The following is a 17,500-nucleotide window of genomic DNA, read 5'->3' on the forward strand; positions in this document are numbered from 1 at the left end:
AAGATGGGCACGGATGTTAGCTCAGAGCCAGGCTTCCTCAGCAAAAAGAGGAGGACTGGCAGTAGTTAGCTGAGGGCTAATCTTCCTCCAAAAAAAAAAAAACCGAAAAACAAACAAACAAAAAAAAGAAATGTTGAGAGCCAGAAGGCAGTGGGTTGATATATTAAATTGCTGAAAGACGAAACCTATCAACCAAGAATCCTATATCCAGCAAAACGAGGGAGAAATTACGACATTCCCAGATAAGCAAAAGCTGAGGGGGTTTGTTACCACTAGACTTGCCCAGCAAGAAATGCTAAAGGGTAAGATGAAAGAACGATAGACAGTAACTTGAAGGTGTATGAAAAAATAAATATCTCTGTTAAAGGTAAATACATGAGCAGTTGTAAAAGCTAGTATTTTTGTAACTTTGGTTTGTAACCCCATTTTTTTTTTGTTTTCTACATGATTTAAGAGACTTGTGCATAAAAGAATTATTAGGCTATGTTTCTGAACACAGTGCAGAAAGATGTACTTTTGTGACATCACTAACTTAATGGGGGTGAGGACAGAGCTGTGTAGAAGAAAAGTTTTTGTATGCTATTGAAGTTAAGCTCATTAATTCAAATTATTGTTATAATTTTAGGATATTAAGTGTAATCCCTATGATAACTACAAAGAAAATAGCTATAGGTTATACATAAAAGCAAATGAAAAGGGACTTGAAAAGTTTCACTACAAAATAGAAACAAGTAAGCACAATAGAAGACATAAATGCAAGAAATGGAGGGAAAAAGCTATAAGTCCTACAGAAAAAATGGCCAAAGTAAGCCCCTTGTTATTAGTAATTATTTTAAATGTAAATGGATTAAACCCTTCAGTTAAAAGGCAGAGCTTGATAGAACAGGTTAAAAAAACATGACCCTACTGTATGCTCTCTACAAGAGACTCAGTTTAGAGCCAAAGATAGAAATAGGTTGAAAGTGAAAGGATGGTAAAAGATATTTCATGGAAATAGTAACCAAAAGAGAGTGGAGATTGCTATGCTGACATAAGACAAAATAAACTTTAAGTCAAAAAAGATTACAGGAGTCAGAGAAGGATATTATATGTTAGTAAAACTTTGACTACAATAAGAAGATATAACAATTATACACATTTATGCACCTAATAACAGATCATCAAAATATATGAAGCAAAATCTGACAGAATTAAAGGGGGAAGTAGTTCTACAATAATAGAGACTTAATAACCCAATAACCCACTCTCAAAAGTGGATATAACAACCAAACAGAAGATAAATAAGGAAATGGAGGACTTGAATAACACAATAAATAAACTAGATCTAATAGGCTTACAAAGAATATTCTTACCCAACAGCAACAGAATACACATTCTTATGTGCACATGGAACATCCTCCAGGATAGACCATGATAGGCCAAAAATCAAGACTCAATTAATTTTAAAATATAGATATACAGTATCTTCTCCAATCACAATGTGGGTTGGATAGAAATCAATAAGAGAAAGAGCAGTAGAAAATTCACAGGTATGTGAAAATTAACACACTTACAAATAGCAAGTGAGTCAAAGAAGAAATCACAAGAGAAATTAGAAAATGCTTAGAGATGAGTGAAAACCACAACACAATGTATCAAAACTTATGGGATGCAGCAAAAGCAGTGCTCAGAGGGAAATTATAGCTGTAAAAATGCTTACATTAAAAAAAAAAAGAAAGATCTCAAGTCAACAACCTAACTTTACAACTTACAGAATTAGAAAAAGAAGAGCAAACTCAACCTAAAGCTAGCAGAAGGAAGGAAATAATAAAGATTCAAGTAGAGATAAACAAATTGGAGCATAGAAAAACAATAGAGAAAAATCAAAGAAACCAAAAATGAGTTCTTCAAAAACATCAACAAAATTGACAAACCTTTAGCTAGATTGACTCAAAAAAGAGAGAGAGAAGACTCAGCTTCCTAAAATCAGAAATGAAAGTGAGAGCTTTACTATGAATCTACAGAAATAAGAAATATACTGAGAGTACTATGAACAATTGTACACCAACAAATTGGATAACCTAGATGAAATGGACAAATTCCTAGAATCATAAAACCTACCAAGACTGAAACACAAATAAGTAGAAAATCTGAATAGACTTACAACTAATAAGGAGATTGAATCAGTAATCAAAAATCTCCTGACCAAGAAAAGACCTGATATATTCACTGATGATTTCTACCAAAGGTTTAAAGAACTAACATCAATCCTTCTTGTGCTCTTCCAAAAATTGATGAGAAGGGAACACTTTCTGACCCATTCTGTAAGGCCAACATTGCCCTGATATGAAAGCCAGACAAAGACACTGCAGGAAAAGAAAACTACAGACCAATATCCCTTATGAAGATCAATGCAGAAATCCTTAACAAAATACTAGCAAAAAGAATTCAAAAGGATTATGTACCGTGACCAAGTGGGATTTATTCCTGGAATCCGAGGATGGTTCAACATACAAAAATAGGTCAGTGAAATACACCACATCACCAAAATGAAGGGAAAAAAACACGTGATCACCTTAGTTGATACAGAGAAAGCATTTGACAAAATTCAACACTGTTTTTTTTTATTTTTATTGAGTTGATGATAGGTTACAATCTTGTGAAATTTCAGTTATACACTATTGTTTGTCAGTCGTGTCGTAGGTGCACCCCTTCACCCTTTGTGCCCACCCCCCACCCCATCTTTCCCCTGGTAGCCAGTAGTCTGTTCTCTTTGTCTACATTTTTAAATTCCTCATATAAGTGGAGTCATACAGAGATTGTCCTTCTCTAACTGGCTTATTTCACTTAACATAATTCCCTCAAGGTCCATCCATGTTGTTGCAAATGGGACGATTTTGTTCTGTTTTATGGCTGAGTAGTATTCCATTGTATATATATACCACATCTTCTTTATCCAATCATCTGTTGATGGGCACTTAGGTTGCTTCCATGTCTTGGCTATTGTAAATAATGCTGCAGTAAACATTGGGGTGCATAGGTCTTTTGGAATTGCTGACTTCAGGCTGTTTGGATAGATACCCAATAGTGGGATAGCTGGGTCGTATGGTAGTTCTATTTCTAATTTTTTGAGGAATCTCCATACTGTTTTCCATAGTGGCTGCACCAGTTTGCATTCCGACCAACAGTGTATGAGGGTTCCTTTTTCTCCACAACCTCTCCAACATTTGTTAGTATTGGTTTTAGATACCTTTGTCATTCTAATGGGTGTAAGGTGATATCTTAGTGTAGTTTTGATTTGCATTTCCCTGATGATCAGCAATGATGAACATCTTTTCATGTGCCTATTGGCCATCCATATATCTTCTTTGGAGAAGTGTCTGTTCATGTCTCCTGCCCATTTTTTGATCAGGTTGTTTGATTTTTTGTTGTTGAGTTGTGTGAGTTCTTTATATATTAGGGATATTAAGGCTTTGTGGGATGTATTACTTGCAAATATTTTTTCCTAGTTAGTGGGTTGTTTCTTTGTTTCAATCCTGTTTTCATTTGCCTTGAAGAAGCTCTTTAGTATGATGAAGTCCCATTTGTTTATTCTTTCTATTGTTTCCCTTCTCTGAGAAGACATGGTGTCCAAAAAGATCCTTTTAATACTGATGTCAAAGAGTGTACTGCCTACATTTTCTTCTGGAAGCCTTATGGTTTCAGGTCTCACCTTTTGGTCTTTGATCCATTTTGAGTTTATTTTGGTGAATGGTGAGAAAAAATGGTCAGTTTTCATTCTTTCACATGTGGCTTTCCAGTTTGCCCAGCACCATTTGTTGAAAAGACTTTCTTTTCTCCATTGCATGCCCTCAGCTCCTTTGTCGAAGATAAGCTGTCCATAGATGTGTGGTTTTATTTCTGGGCTTTCAATTCTGTTCCATCGATCTGTGCACCCGTTTTTGTACCAGTACCATGCTGTTTTGATTACTGTAGCTTTGTAGTATGTTTTGAAGTCAGGGATTGTGATGCCTCCCGTTTTGTTCTTTTTTCTCAGGATTACTTTAGCAATTTGGGGTCTTTTGTTGCCCCGTATGAATTTTAGGATTCTTTGTTCTAATGCTGTAAAGAATGTCATTGGGATTCTGATTGGGATAGTGTTGAATCTGTAGATTGCTTTAGGTAGAATGGACATTTTAACTATGTTTATTCTTCTAATCCATGTACATGGAATGTCTTTCCATCTCTTTATGTCATCATCCAATTCTTTTCAGAAAGGCCTTGTAATTTTCATTGTATAGGTCTTTCACTTCCTTAGTTAAATTCACCCCGAGGTATTTTATTCTTTTTGTAGCGATTGTGAATGGTATTGTGTTCTTGAGTTCTTGTTCTGGTAGTTCGTTATTAGAATATAGAAATGTTACTGATTTATGCAAATTGATTTTATACCCTGCAACTTTGCTGTAGTTGTTGATTACTTCTAAAAGTTTTCCAGTGGATTCTTTGGGGTTTTCTATATATAAGATCATGTCGTCTGCAATCTGCAAGAGTTTCACTTCTTCCCTCCCTATTTGGATTCCTTTTATTCCTTTTTCTTGCCTGATTGCTCTGGCCAGGACCTCCAGTACTATGTTAAATAAGAGTGGTGATAGAGGGCATCCTTGTCTCGTTCCTGTTTTCAGAGGGATGGCGCTCAGTTTTTGCCAGTTGAGTATGATGTTGGCTCTGGGTTTGTCATATATGGCGTTTATTATGTTGAGGTAGTTCCCTTCTATGCCCATTTTGTTCAGAGTTTTTATCAGAAATGGCTGGTGGATCTTGTCAAATGCTTTCTCTGCATCTATTGAGATGATCATGTGGTTTTTATTCTTCTGTTTGTTGATGTGGTGTATCACGTTGATTGATTTGCGGATGTTGAACCATCCCTGTGTCCCTGGCATGAATCCCACTTGATCATGATGTATGATCCTTTTGATGAGTTGCTGAATTCTGGTTGCCAAAATTTTCTTTAGAATTTTTGCATCTATGTTCATCAGTGATATTGGCCTGTAGTTCTCTTTTTTCATGCTGTCCTTGTCAGGCTTTGGTATCAGCGTGATGTTGGCCTCGTAGAATGTGTTAGGAAGTGTTCCATCCTCCTTAATTTTTTGGAATAACTTGAAAAGGATAGTATTAAATCCTCTCTGAAAGTTTGGTAAAATTCCCCAGGAAAGCCATCTGGTCCTGGGGTTTTATTCTTTGGGATGTTTTTGATTGCTGTTTCAATCTCTTTCCTTGTGATTGGTCTGTTCAAATTGTCTGCTTCTTCTTGAGTGAGCTTTGGGAGATTGTAGGAGTCTAAGAATTTATCCATTTCCTCTAGGTTATCCATTTTGTTGGCATATAGTTTTTCATAGTATTCTCTTACAATCCATTGTACTTCTGCGGAGTCTGTTGTTATTTCTCCTCTTTCATTTCTGATTTTGTTTATTTACACTTTCTCCCTTTTTTTCTTTGTAAGTCTGGCTAGGGATTTGTCAATTTTATTTATCTTGTCAAAGAACCAGCTCTTTGTTTCATTGATCCTTTGTACTGCCTTTTTCATTTCAATAGCATTTATTTCTGCTCTGATTTTTATTATTTCTCTCCTGCTGACTTTGGGCTTTGTTTGTTCTTCTTTCTCTAATTTGGTTAGGTGTAGTTTAAGATTGCTTATTTCGGATTTTTCTGGTTTGCTAAGATGTGTCTGTATTGTGATGAATTTTCCTCTTAATACAGCTTTTGCTGTATCCCATATGAGTTGGTATGGCATGTTATCATTTTCACTTGTCTCCAGGTATTTTTTTATTTCTTCTTTAATTTCTTAAATGCTTCATTGCTTGTTCAATAGCATATTGTTTAGTCTCCACATCCTTGTGCCTTTCTCAGCTTTTTTCTTGTAATTAATTTCTAGCCTTATAGCATTATGATCAGAGAAGATGCTTGTTATTATTTCAATTTTTTTAAATTTGTAGAGGCTTGCCTTGTTTCCCAACATATGGTCTATCCTTGAGAATGTTCCATGTGCAATTGAGAAGAATGTGTATTCTGCTGTTTTTGGATGAAGTGTTCTATATATGTCTATTAAGTCCAATTGTTTTAGCTTTTCGTTTAGCTCCGCTATTTCCCTGTTGATTTTCTGTCTGGATGATCTGTCCATTAATGTGAGTGGGGTGTTGAGGTCCCCTACTATTATTGTGTTGTTTTTAACATCTTCCTTTAGGTCTGTTAATAGTTGCTTTATGAACTTTGGTGCTCCTGTGTTGGGTGCATAGATATTTATTAGCATTATTTCTTCTTTGTGAAATGTCCCTTTGATCATTATATTTTCTCCCTCTGTGTCTCTCTTTACCTGCCTTATTTTGAAATCTGTTTTGTCTGCTATATGCATTGCAACACCTGCTTTCTTTTGCTTGCTATTAGCTTGAAGTATTGTCTTCCACCCCTTCACTCTGAGCCTGTGTTTGTCCTTGGGGCTGAGGTGTGTTTCCCGGAGGCAACAAATTGTTGGATCTTGTTCTTTAATCCATTTTGCCTCTCTGTGTCTTTTTATTGGAGAGTTCAGTCCGTTTACATTGAGGGTGATTACTAATGTATGAGGGCTTAATGCTGTCATTCTGTTGCTCGTTATCTGGTTTTCCTGCATCTCCTTTGTTTCTCGTCCTGTGTGTTTTAGCCTACCCATTGACTTCTGCAATTTCTTATGCTGGGTTTCTTAGATTTTTCCTTATTTATGTTTTGTGTCTCTGTTCTGTTTTTTAGTTTAGTGGCTACCCTGAAGTTTGTATTTAGAATCTTGTGTATAATATACACCATTCTCTGGTGGTCTCTTACTTACTTGGCCTAGACTGATTTAGTCCCTTTCCTCTTCCCCTCCTAAATTATTATTTTCATGTCTTATTCCAACTCATGTTATGAGTTTGTGGTTAGAATGATAAGATCCTCTTTGCTTTGGTGGTTTCCTTCCCTTTATCCTAATGCTATAGTTGAATATTTGCTATCCTATTCTGGTTCTATCTGTCTCCCTACTCTGTGGTATGTGACCCCTTTCTCCCTTTTTTTCTTTTTTCAGGTATGAGAGCCTTCTTGAGGATTTCTTGTAGTGGAGGACTTTTGGTTACAAATTCCTTTAACTTTTGTTTGTCTGGAAAATATTTAATTTCTCCCTCATATCTGAAGGATATTTTTGCTTGATAGAGTATTCTTGGCTGAAGATTTTTATCTTTTAAAGTTTTGAATATGTCACTCCATTCTCTCCTAGCTTGTAAGGTTTCTGTAGAGAAATCCACTGAAAGTCTGATAGGAGTTCCATTGTAGGTTATTTTCTTCTGTCTTGCTGCCCTGAGTATTCTTTCTTTGTCATTCGTTTTTGCCATTTTTACTACTATATGCCTTGCAGTAGGTCTTTTTACATTGACAAATCTAGGAGATCTGAAAACTTCCTCCACACACATTTCTCCATCCATCCCTAGATTTTGGAAGTTCTCTTCTATAATTTCATTAAGCACGCTTTCTGCTCCATTTTCCTTTTCCACGCCCTAAGGAATTCCAATGATTCTTAAATTGGTTCTCATTGAATCTGCTATTTCTCCAATGTTTTCCTCATTCTTTTTAATCCTTAGTTCTCTTTCTTCCTCTGTCTGGAGCCATTCAGCCTATCTTCAATTATGCTAATTTTCTCCTCTATGGTGTCTACATAGGCATTCAGGGAATCCGTATTCTGTTTTTTCTGATCCATTGTATTTTTCATCTCTAGTATTTCTGATTGATTCTTCTTTATAGTTTCAGTCTCTTTTGTGAAGTAACTCCAGAACTCGTTGACTTGTTTCTCTATATTTCCCTTTACCTCATTGAGTTTTTTGATGATAGCTACTCTGAACTCATTTTCACTTAGTTTACCTGTTTCCAAGTCCTCAGGACTTAAGTCTGTGTTTTTATTGTTTTCCTTCTGGTCTGGAGCTTTTATAAATTGCTGGATGGTAGAGGAGCAGTTTTTGCGCATGATGGTAGTATTCGGTTGCTGTTACGGCCTGTCGCCACTAGATGGGGGTCGAGATCCACGTGTTCTGAGTCCTCCGCCCTCAGCTGCGATGGCGGCGCACAGCGTGGGTTGGGGTAGGAGGGGCACTTTCTCTCCTGCGCAGACCTGGGTTCTGATCAGCTCTGGCTCTCTGGTCGCCCGGGTCCCTGGCTTGATGGGATCCCCATACATGGAAGCTTTCCCTCATCAGTGGGTTTCCACTGTACCGGCAGTGGGAGTCCTGGATGATCCCCAGATGTGCGGCCTCTCCCCCACTCCTTCCTCTACGCACGGCAGCGATCCCAGTCTCTAGGGGAGTGAGCAAAGTTCTCTCTTACCCTGTTCCAGCTCCTCCGAAGCCAGCTGCAGCCTCTCCGTCCTCCGTTGTCTTGCTGCTGTAGGTCTCTGGCGGTCTCTGTATTAGGGTTATTGGTTGAAATTCAGTTGTTCCAGTTCTTTGGTTGTGGTTTGGAGGGGAGAGAGTCCCAGGTCAGCTCACCCGCCGTTTTGCTGACGTCACTCCTCAACACTGTTTTATGATAAAAAGCACTCAACAAACTACGAATAGGATGAAAGTACTTCATAATAAAAGCCATATATGAAAAGCCCACAGCAAACCTTATACTCAAAAGGGAAAGATTGAAAGCTTTTCCTCTAAGATCAGGAACAAAACAAGGATGCCTGTTTTTGCCACTTTTCTTGAACATGGTACTACTGGAAGCCCTTGCAGAGCAGTTAATCAAGTAAAAGAAATAAAAGGCATCCAGATTAGAACAGAAGATGTAAAATTATGTTTCCCAATGATACGTTCTTACGTGTATAAAACCCTAAATTTCCACAACAAAACTTTTAGAACTAATAAATGAATTCAGTGAAATAGCAGGATACAAAATGCAGAAAAATTGTTCTATTTCTATATCCTAAGAGTCTGAAAAGTAAATTAAGAAGAAACAATCCCACTTACACTAGCATGAAAAATAAAATACTTAGGAATTAACTTAACCAAAGAGGTGAAGGATTTGTACACTGAAAACTACAAAACATTGCTGAAAGAAATTAAAGACATAAATACATGGAAAGACATCCCATGTCCATAGATTGGAATACTTAATATTTTAAGATGTCAGTAGCACCCAGTGTGATCTACAGATTTGATGCAGTCCCTATCAAATCCCGAAGATTTGTTTTTTGCAGAAATAGAAAAATCATCCTAAAATTTATATCATATCTCAAGGGACCCCTAGGAGCCAAAACAATGTAGAAAAAGAACAAAGTTGGAGGACTCAGACTTCCTCATTTCGAAACTTACTAAAAAGCTGTAGAAGTAAAACCAGTGTGCTACTGGTATGAAGATAGTCATAAAGACCAATGAAGTACAGTAGGGAGCCCAGAAGTAAACCCTCATCTATATGATCAAATGATTTTAGACAATTGTGCCAAGAACATTTAGTGGGGAAAAGATAAGTCTTTTCTACAAATGTGCTGAGAAAACTGAATATCCACATTTAAAAGAATGCTTGGACCCTTACCTAATAACCATATACAAAAATTAACTCAAAAACCTAAATGTAAAAGCTAAAACTGAAACTCCTAGAAGAAAACATAGAGCAAAATAATAACTTCCCAACGTTGGATTCAGCAGTGATTTCTTAGGTACGGCCCCAAAGCCACAGGCAACAAAAAAATATAATAGACAAATTGGACTTGATGAAAATTAAAAATTTTGTGAATCAAAAGACATAGTAAAAAGAGTACACAGAGTAAAAAGGCAACCCACAGAATGCATTGTATATCTGCTTTAGGTATTCCCTATGGCAAGAACAAAGGCCCTTGAGCTAAAGGTGCAACTTCCCTCCCCCTCCCAATGCTGGCATTTCCTTAAGGATTAAGCATCTTTCCTTAGGCTAGGAACTGATTGCTGTGCTCACCTGTGACCACCCAGCTTGAGACAATAGACTTGCCTAGACCCACTACCTGCTGTGTCCATCAAGTGCTGTGCCGAAAGGGCAATCTTGTGACTATTGTGGGAGGGACATTTCAATCATATGTGAAACATCCTGTTTGGGGGTATATAACCACTCTGTATACCTCACTTCTTCGGTGCCCTTTCTTCCTTCGGGAAGAAAGGCCCCAGGCCATGGTCCTCATATTTTAGCTCAGAATAAACTCTCCCAAATTTTCATTTATAGATTAGTTATGGATTATTTTCATCGACAATGTTTATGTGCCCCCAAATTTCATATGTTCAAGTCCCAATCCCAGTGTGTTGGTATTTGGAGGTGGGGCCTTTAGGAGATATTTAGGTCATGCGCGTGTAGCCCTCATGAATGGGATTAGTGCTCTTATAAGAAACACCAGAGATGATCTCTTTTTTGCGCACGTGGGGCTACAGCAAGAAGCCATCCATCTGCCAACCAGGAGTGGATTCTCACCAGGAACAAAATTGACTGTTGGCATCTTGATCTTGGACTTGCCACCCTCCAGAACTGTGAGAAATAAATTTGTGTTGTTTAAGCCACCCAGTCTGTGGAAATATATGTAGATACACAAAAGATTTGAAAGCAGGATCTCAAAGAGATCTTTATGCTCTCATGTTCATAGCAGCATCATTCACGATAACTAAAGGTTGAAAGCAGCTCTGGAATGTGTTTACAGTATTGAGCAGTACCAACAAATGTTAGAATGGGCTCACAAAAGCAGTTTTGAAATTTTGTCTAGTGTAATAGGATTAACTTTTCTTTTTACTCTTAAATTACTTTATGTTGTATCTGGAAATAATGAATACTCACCACATTAATTATTTTATTTTTGTTTATAGCCTCCTGTTTTTCTATTTAATAGACACGTTTAGGTCGCAGTAAGAACGTATTTGAATGCCAATAAATCTTCTGGTTTACCCTTAATTTTTTGGTCTTTTGTGTCGTGTTTAAATTTAGATATCCAAAGAGAAGAAGAAAAAGTGAAACGTTCTGTGAGAGATGCTGCCAGGAAGGGTCAGAAGGATGTCTGCGTGGTTCTGGCCAAGGAGCTGATCCGGTCAAGGAAGGCTGTGAGCAAGCTCTATGCCTCCAAAGCCCACATGAACTCCGTGCTCATGGGGATGAAGAACCAGCTGGGTAGGACAGCCCTTACCTTACAGCCACCTTGTTAATGCTGGTGCCCTCGCCATGATTAACACCAGTTTCCTTGAATAGGAAGAACAGTTTCAGCTCTGGTTTTTATTTTTTATATTGTCTTAGTTGGGGTGTTATACAAATGCAAAATATAATTATTACTATCATTATTTTATTGTTACTCATTTGCTGCTGCTGCTGCTGCTTTTTTTTGGTGAGGAAGATTGGCCCTGAGCTAACATCTGTTACTAATCTTCCTCCCTCAAAGCCCCAGCACACAGTTGTAAATCCTAGTTGTGGGTCCTTCTCGCTCTTCTTTGTTGGATGCCATGACAGCATGGCTTGACAAGTGGTGCTAGGTCCACACCCAGGATCTGAACTGGCAAACCCTAGGCTGCTGAAGCAGAGTGAGGTGAACTTAACCACTACGCCACCATTATCTGTTTTCTTTTGCCAGTGTTGTTGAAGTAATGGCAAAATCTACATATAAACCTGCGGTATTTAAAATTTAGGATATATTTCCTCTTGTGAACAGTGTTATACAGCGACCTGAGAATTGAGTCACGGAGCAGGAAGTGGGCCTGTGTGTTGGAGGAGGAGAAAGAAGCGTTTCCTCTGTCCTAGGCCCCGCCCCAGGCAGAATTTTGGAACAGGCTGAGTTTGTCTTTAGCTTTTACCCCCCACCTTTTCTGCTGCTTCTCTGGCTCTCCACCTCCTGCTGCCGTACAGCGTAGGGCTCTGCAGACTGCAGAGTGGGTATTCAGCATGCATGTGAACCATCAATTTAATTTTTTAAAACCCATTATAATATTTAACATTAAAATAAATATAGTTTCCCTTCAGCTCCCAGTGTAATACTGGTTGTGATCTTTCACAGGCATCTGTCTCCACATCAGCGACAGCTTGAGCCATAGGTTAAATTTTACATCCAGTCGGCTGCTTTTCTTACTTAATTTCTGTTAAATGAAGAAGTCCTAACTCAGAATTATAGTTCTTTGAGAATGGCAGCAAGTGACTGTCAGATATTTAGACTGAGTACACACTCAGAAATTACAGAGAAATTTTTCACTAAAGAATGTTTTCAGCTCTGTCAGATACCACATTGATGAGTACGTCACACTCAAAGCTTAGAAGACTTGAATCTTTCCGTTTAGAGGCTGGTGGCAAATGAGTACCTAATCCATTATTTGGTTGTATTTGGCTCTGAGGGTATTTCTTTATGTTCAATTTTAACATTTGGATCTGGTTTTTTAATATGTCTAATAATGAATATAGCATCAGATTCTTTCTCCAGATACTGAAGAAAATTATCATGAATTGGAAAAGAGTAAAAAAATACGACAATCAAACTGTACCATGCCTTAACTTTTAAAAACTGTGTCATTTCAGCCCTCGAGTAATGTATTTAGGCTCTTTAAATACTGAATGTATAATGTCGATATATGCCTCTTGAACAAGCCAGGTGTTCAGTACCATGAAGAAATAGTCTTGTCTTAACTGTCATGTTGAGAGCTTAAGTAAATACTCTTGCCTTCTACAGCCAGCATTGAAAGTTTCGTATTTATACCCCCAGTTTTTGCAACATGCTGGAAAGATCCTTGTTCGGTTGACCATGATAAGCTTATTTTAAAAGTCTTCAGTATTTCGTTTACCGAATCAACATCTCAAAACATGTATCTTAGTCTGCCTTTTTTCTCCTATGAATAAAGCACTGTATGTGCAGCTTCTTTTTTCCCCCAATTGCGGGATAATATAGTAGATGTTTATGGACCTATCACCCAGAACCAATATAGTTTGACATTTTGTTATATTTGCCTCAGGTTTTATATTATAAAGGAAATAAAACAGCATTACTAAGATTGGAGCTCCTTTAATGTGCCTTCCCAATTCCATTTCCTTCTTTCACTCCCCAGAGGTAACCACTATTATGAATCTTAAAATTTGTATAAATGATATTGTTATACTATATATACCATCCTCCATTTTTTTCCCCCATTTATCACTGGGGCTTGAAATATACCCATAAAAAATATATTTTTTAACTACTGGATAGTATTCATCACTGGATGGATGCATGACAGTTTATTTTTCTCTTCCCCCATTGATGGACATTTAGGTTGTTTCAATTTTTGCTGTTACTGACAGTGCTGCTGTGAATGTCTTTTCACTTTTGCACATGTGTAAAGGTTTCTCTAGGACAGTTATATACTCAGAAGTGGAATTGCTGGGTTAAAAATAGCTGGGTTTAAATTTTGCTCGAATTGCACAATTGCTCTCCAAAGAGGCTTTACTGTTTTATATTCCCACCAGCAGCGAGTGAGGGTTCTTTTTTCCATACCTTCTCACCACCCTTTGTCAGACTTCTTAATTTTGAGAAAGGTTATCTTGTTATATTTCTCTGGGAACTATCGAAGTTGATCACTCTCCTCTCTTCACCTTTTCTTCGTGCGTACCGACTCCAAAATACCTTTTCAAGCTATTAATAGTTCTCAAATAATCATTAATCTACGTGAGACAATTCTCTTCTCCTGTAGCATGTACTTTCACTAGCAAACATAACAAAAGCTCTTTTATGTACTGCAGCTAATAGCCTGTTATCCTTTAAATATACATCCTTAACAATGTATTTTCTTTGTTTCAAATATATATTATATTGTGGCTTTAACTCAACTAAAAGGCGAAATATCTGCTGCTTGATCTTTAAATGTTAAAGTGCTCTGAGGCTCCTATCCAGATCCTCTGCTCTTTTCCACCTTCACTGTCTCTCCCCAGGTGATCTCATCTAACCTCATGCATTTAAATGCCAGTGATTTCCAAATTTTTATCTTCAGGCCTGACTTTATCACCTAGTGTGCAGTTGGCATCTCCACTCATGTCTTAGTGAGTATGTCAAAATTCACATGCCCATACAAAAAATCATGGCTGGTCTTACTTCCTCTATATCTCCACCTACTCCCCATATTTTCCCCTGGGAATCCAAGATATCATATAATTGCACCTGTAAATATTTCCACATGGATTTCTAAAAGACAAGGGTTCTATTCCCTGTATTCCCTGGACCTTTAGTTCCTGGGTGTTTTCATGTGATCATTTCCTTTCCACTGTATTTTTCTGTTTCTTTCTGAAAGTAAAAGATTTTAGTCAGCTGTCAGATTTCCCAGACTGATTCTTTAATTTCCTGTCCTTTCCCATTTTCCATTTTGAAAGTATTTATAGTACGTTCCTCACAGGATAGTTGTGAGGCTTAATTCAGTGCCTGGCACATGGTAATTGCTATGATATAGGTTTTACATATTATTGTCGTTGTCGTCATTGATTTTGTCTTTGTGTACTATTTCTTGAGAAATTTCCTCAGCTTTATTTTCTGTTTTTCCTCTTTAATTCTTTTTTTTGGCTATCTTAATTTTCATTTCCAGGAGAGTTCTCTGATAGTTCTTTTTAAAAAAAATCATCCTGTTCTTATTTCAGGAATAAATTTGTTCCTTATTGACATAGTCTTCTTTTTGAAGTTTTCTTGTTTCTTACACTGTTTCTCCGAGCTCCTTCTCCTCACCACCCACTTCTTCCCTCTCTCTCTCCTCTTTTTTAAGAAAGAAGGCGAGAGAGGAAAGCAGGGAGAGAGGGAAGGAGAGAGGGCGGAGGCTGGATTAATAATGTGTAGGCTTCATGAGGACCTTCCCCAGTCTTACCAGGCAGGTAGACTAAGCTACAAAGAGCAAAATGAGAATTCATTTAATAAATCCATTCTTTTAGTCCCCATTATGTGCCAGATATATTGTTGGGCGCTGAAGATAAAATAGTGAACGTTGCAAGCACAGTCATCGCCCTCCAGGTATGGGGTGAAAAGCAAATAAGTGGATAAATTTAATAAAAATAATAAATTTAATAAATAAATGGATATTTATAATTGCAAACTGTGATAAGCAACAGGAGATTGTAAAAAAGAAATGCAGAGCCAGCCCTGATGGCCTGGTGGTTAAATTTCGGTGTCCTCACTGCTTCAGCAGCCTGGGTTAGTTTCCTGGTTGCAGAACCACACTCCTCGTCTGTCAGTTGCCATGCTGTGGCAGTGGCTCACGTAGAAGGACTTACAATTAGGATATGCAACCATGCACTCGGGCTTTGGGGAGAAGAAAAAAAGAAAGAGAAAGGTAGTCAAGGATAACTCCTTTCAGGCACTGATGATGTCTGAGGGGAGGATGAGCAGTTGTGTGTGAGTGTGCATGTGTGTGGGAAGGAGTATTCCAACCAGAGTGCCAGGCAGTATGTGTGAAGGCCCTGGGACCAAAAGGAACTGTGTGCTCAAAACACTGAAGGAAGTTCTAGGAGGTTGGGATACCTGAGAGCAAGGGGGAGGGATGGCCAGAGACGATGAGCAGGGAGGTGAAGACGACAGTACACTGTTAGGAGAGCAAGGGTTTTCAGAGACAAGTTCAGGTTGAGACCTGCTGCAGTGATGGTGCAGATAAACTGCAGTGGGAGTTCAGAGGAAAAGTACTTTGGGGAGAATCAAGGAGGCATCTGAATAGAGGCATTAGGGTGCACGAAGGCTCAGATGAAATATTTCAGACTGGGTTCAACAAACAGCACTTGGTTCAGTTTGACAAGAATGCACTAAGGGGAGCAGTGGGCGGTAAAGCTAGAGAGCTAATTTGGAGTCAGAGTTTTGGGAGTTAAGCTGAGGAACTGTAATTTGGTTTCGTAGGCAGTGGAGAGCCTTGGCACGCTGTAAGCACAGAATACAGGAGCAGGGAGGGACTGATGCGGCGAGATGGGAGGCAGTGGGACCTGAGAGGTAATGGGCAGGGCCTGAATAGGTTAGTGCAGTGGGATGGAGTGGAAGAGAGGACACTATGAAGAACTGTTCTGGATGCAGAGTAAATGGACTTGGTGAGGACAGAAACAAGCCTGAGGTGCTCCAAGCTCTTGAACCTGGAATGACTGCAGGGCCATTAAAAGACATTGGAAACGGAGGGAAAGGAATGGGCCTGAGAGATAGGAGAGTCTATTTGGGGCTCCAGTCTAGCTCTGTAGGATCAACCTGCTTCCCCAGCACTAAGCACAATGCCTGGTGAGAGGACTCCCCAGGGAGGGTTGTTGAGAGGGTTTAAAGTAGGATATTGCTTGTTGGCAAATTAAATACAGCAGAGAAGGGAACTGAGGCTAGAACCCGGGAAAGAGCAGGAGGGAGGAGTCTCCCTTTCGGGAGTGAGAAAAGAGAATACTAGAAATACTGTAATGAGAGTTCCCAAGAGGTCTTTGTCCATTTTGCCCTTGGATAGCCCCCTCCTACCCCTAGTGTGTTGCTGCTCTGAAAAGCCACCATTTGATGAAGTCATTTCTTTTCCTTAAGGTGTTCCTCTGTTAAAATGCAGATGTCCCTGCAAAGGGTAATATGTTAAGTCTTGTCGGCTATTAATACATTGTCATGAATAGATGCTTTCCAAGTGATAGCTTTCTGACAGCAGCTTCTTGCAAAATAAGACAGATGATGAGTTTAATTGGGGGAGAAAGTTAAGAGAGAGGTTCAAAGGTGAGGCAGGAAATAGAATTATCTCATGATTCAGCAATTCCACTTCTAGGTATACACCCAGAGAATTGGAATCAGGGACTCAAACAGATGTTTGTACATTCGTGTTCATAGCAGCATTATTCACAGTAGGCAGAAGGTAAAGGCAATTCAGTGTCCATTGAAGGCTGAATGGGTAAGCAAAATGTGGTACACAGTGGATATACACAGTGGAATGTAATTCAGCCTTAAAAAGGAAGGAAATTATTTACTTAATTTTTATTGCAGTAACATTGGTTTATGACATTCTATAAATTTCAGGTGTACATCATTATATTTTGATTTCTATGTAGGCTACATCATGTTCACCACCCAAAGACTAATTACCATTTGTCACCATACACATGTGCCCTTTTACTTCTTTCTCCCTTCCCCCTCCTCTTTCCCCTGGTAATCAGCAATATAATCTCTATATCTATGTGTTTGTTTGTTGTTGTTTTTATCTTCCACTTATGAATGAAATCATATAGTATTTGTCTTTCTCTATCTGACTTATTTGGCTTAGCATTATACCCTCAAGGTCCATCCATGTTGTTGCAAATGGCAAAATTTCATCTTTTTTTTATGGCTGAGTAGTATTCCATTGTATATATAGGCCACATTTTCTTTTCATCCATTGATGAGCACTTAGGTTGCTTCCAAGTCTTGGCTATCGTGAATAATGCTGCAGTGAACATAGGGGTGCAAATATTTTTTGAATTAGTGTTTTCATGTTCTTCAGATAAATACTCAGAAGTGGAATAGTTGGATCATAGGGTTGTTCTATTCTTAATTTTTTGAGGAATCTCCATACTGTTTCCCATAGTGGCTGCACCAGTTTAC

The 17,500-nt window shown here is 38.3% G+C and overlaps 1 protein-coding gene across 5 annotated transcripts in view; it reads left to right on the forward strand.

Moving 5' to 3' along the window:
• The window catches only part of CHMP3 (charged multivesicular body protein 3), a 68,714-nt gene that overhangs the window by 38,252 nt on the left and 12,962 nt on the right, over positions 1 to 17,500 (forward strand). For 4 of the 5 annotated variants that reach the window (XM_014731050.3, XM_023618769.2, XM_005599856.4 and 1 more), the window contains one exon: positions 10,933 to 11,112. In XM_014731050.3, the coding sequence (XP_014586536.2) occupies positions 10,933 to 11,112 (180 nt within the window). Of the gene's footprint in view, positions 1 to 10,854; positions 11,113 to 17,500 lie in introns of all 5 variants that reach the window. The other variant, XM_070236213.1, reaches the window with a different exon arrangement.

Source organism: Equus caballus, chromosome 15, assembly GCF_041296265.1.
Source record: "Equus caballus isolate H_3958 breed thoroughbred chromosome 15, TB-T2T, whole genome shotgun sequence".
NCBI lineage: Eukaryota > Metazoa > Chordata > Mammalia > Perissodactyla > Equidae > Equus > Equus caballus.